General features: G+C 36.5%; 1 protein-coding gene across 1 annotated transcript; it reads right to left on the minus strand.

Moving 5' to 3' along the window:
* Positions 1 to 302: 302 nt before the first annotated feature.
* NEUROG3 (neurogenin 3) lies at positions 303 to 1,805 on the minus strand. The gene is made up of 2 exons (XM_073681435.1): positions 1,606 to 1,805; positions 303 to 1,411 (listed from the first exon to the last, which is right to left on the minus strand). Exon 2 carries the CDS (start codon positions 1,408 to 1,410, stop codon positions 742 to 744), a length of 669 nt encoding a protein of 222 aa, XP_073537536.1. The 5' UTR covers position 1,411; positions 1,606 to 1,805; the 3' UTR covers positions 303 to 741.
* Between the last annotated feature and the right edge of the window lie 225 nt (positions 1,806 to 2,030).

Raw genomic sequence — 2,030 nt, forward strand, 5'->3', positions numbered from 1 at the left:
TATTGTACTGTATCATAATGTGAAATTATTAACCCATTTCTAAACTCAGGATTATAGTAAATAACTGAATATAATTATTATATATATATACTATAAATCTTTAAATATATATATGTATATATACGGTATACCATTGTAGTTGAGTCTATATATATGAAAAGTTAGCCACAGGTTGAAATATATATAATAAGATAAATATTTTAACACAACAGTTTTCAATGTTTCATTATTGCTGAATATTTTATTGCAATGATACCTCGAGGTACAATTTCTCAACATGGTGCAAAAATATATCTGTACACTATATATATATTTATATTGAATCAATACAATTAATAAATACACATGATTAGAAAACATATAATTTAAACATAGCAAATAGCTGGCAATCAATAATCATAGAAGCCCATTACAAAATAGACTTTAAAAATCAATATTACAATATGCACAGTAGTAAAGAGTTGTGTTTTTTTAAGAGCTATTAAAGATACTGTTTTTCCTTTACAAGAAAAGTGCAAAAAAAATATCTTTCCAATGTAAGTTTAGAAGGGAAAGAAAAGCAAAACTTTTAGGAAATAAAGGATTTACATTGAAGAATGAGACGCATTAACATAAATAAACAGTAGAAAGACATTGCAGAGAGGATAATATTCACATATGTATCTGCTACAGTAAGCTGGCCATTCAGAAGAGTGGATGTGAGCACAGAAACACCCAGTGATGGGGGAAACTTAGAACAATTCATATAAACGCTGATAGATTATCAGTATATTTCAGGCAAGAACTGGGCTGAGAAATAAAATCATCCATGTCTGTGGGGCTATGGATGCTGCTCTGCGACCCTGGAGAATACAGAGTAGAATCCCAGTCACTTGAGGAACCACAGCTACTATTTGGACTGGTGAGATCCACCATTAAGCATGTCTTAGATAACTTTTCAAATGAGTCTGTCATACCCTGATGTGCAATGTTAAATAAGCTATGGTCAGCCATCCGCAGAGTTTCAGACAAAGCCCAGATATAATTGTGAGCAAACCTCAGGGTTTCAATCTTGGTCAGTTTAGCATCATCTGGAAAGGTAGGTAGAACACTCCTCAAGGCATCCAAGGCAGAGTTGAGGTTGTGCATTCGGTTCCTTTCTCTATCATTAGCTTTTACCCTGCGATTCTTCTTTTGTTTAATGACTGTTACTTCATTCTTGACTTGTGATCTTCTTCTCCCTTTTTGCCTTTTACTCTGTGACTCCCTGGAGTCAGCAAGGGGAAAATGTTCTCCCACTAAACAACCTTCACTCCCAGCTGAGGGGGCTGGAGAACAGGGCAGAGAAAGAGACTGGTCCTCCTCATCAGAGACATCATAGTAAAGGTATCTCTCGCTTCTGCTATGGCTGTTCTCTGTTTTTGGAGACATTCTGAAAAATGCAAACAGAAATGTTTAAGTAAATCTGAAAATCAAGAATGAAAAGTGATAATGCATGTTATATTAGGTCTCCTGGTAATATGCTTTCTTTAAAATCCTTAGAATAATATGTCACATAGGTTAAGATTATATTATACAGATAATATGAGAGTTTACAAAAGGGGAAATGAAAAGACAGAAGCATACCTTGTAGATTTCCAGCTGAATTGCTGTATAAAATAGATGAAAGCTGAGAGTAGAAACCAGGAGATGTGGGGTGTTTTCTTGTCCTGGACCTCTTGGTCTTATATGTAAAAAGAGCTTCAGTAGAAGGATGTGTGAAGGATGTGCAACAGGCACACGACTAGCTCCCAGGCATATATATACCATTGTGAAACAATGCAGATCAATACAAAGTGTGCCCCCCTGGCACACTTTATCTTATCAGTCTTGCATGGAGTGTGCCGGGCTCATTACAATCTGGGAAGTGGCCAATCAGAATCATCAATGACACGCGAGCCTCCCCACTGCCAGACACAGCTGGAATCCCAACAAAGGGCCAAGTGGGAGGGAGAGCAATGAACCCCCACCCCTCCATAAATGATCCTTACACTTAATATGTACATGCATCT

This window comes from Phyllobates terribilis, unplaced genomic scaffold (genome assembly GCF_046119375.1).
Source record: "Phyllobates terribilis strain yellow unplaced genomic scaffold, ASM4611937v1 Scaffold_5__5_contigs__length_657084704, whole genome shotgun sequence".
NCBI classification, from domain to species: Eukaryota; Metazoa; Chordata; class Amphibia; order Anura; family Dendrobatidae; genus Phyllobates; species Phyllobates terribilis.

Bases quoted from the DNA above. Each gene is read 5' to 3' on its own strand.
- NEUROG3 (XM_073681435.1), bottom strand. From the start codon at position 1,410: ATGTCTCCAAAAACAGAGAACAGCCATAGCAGAAGCGAGAGATACCTT.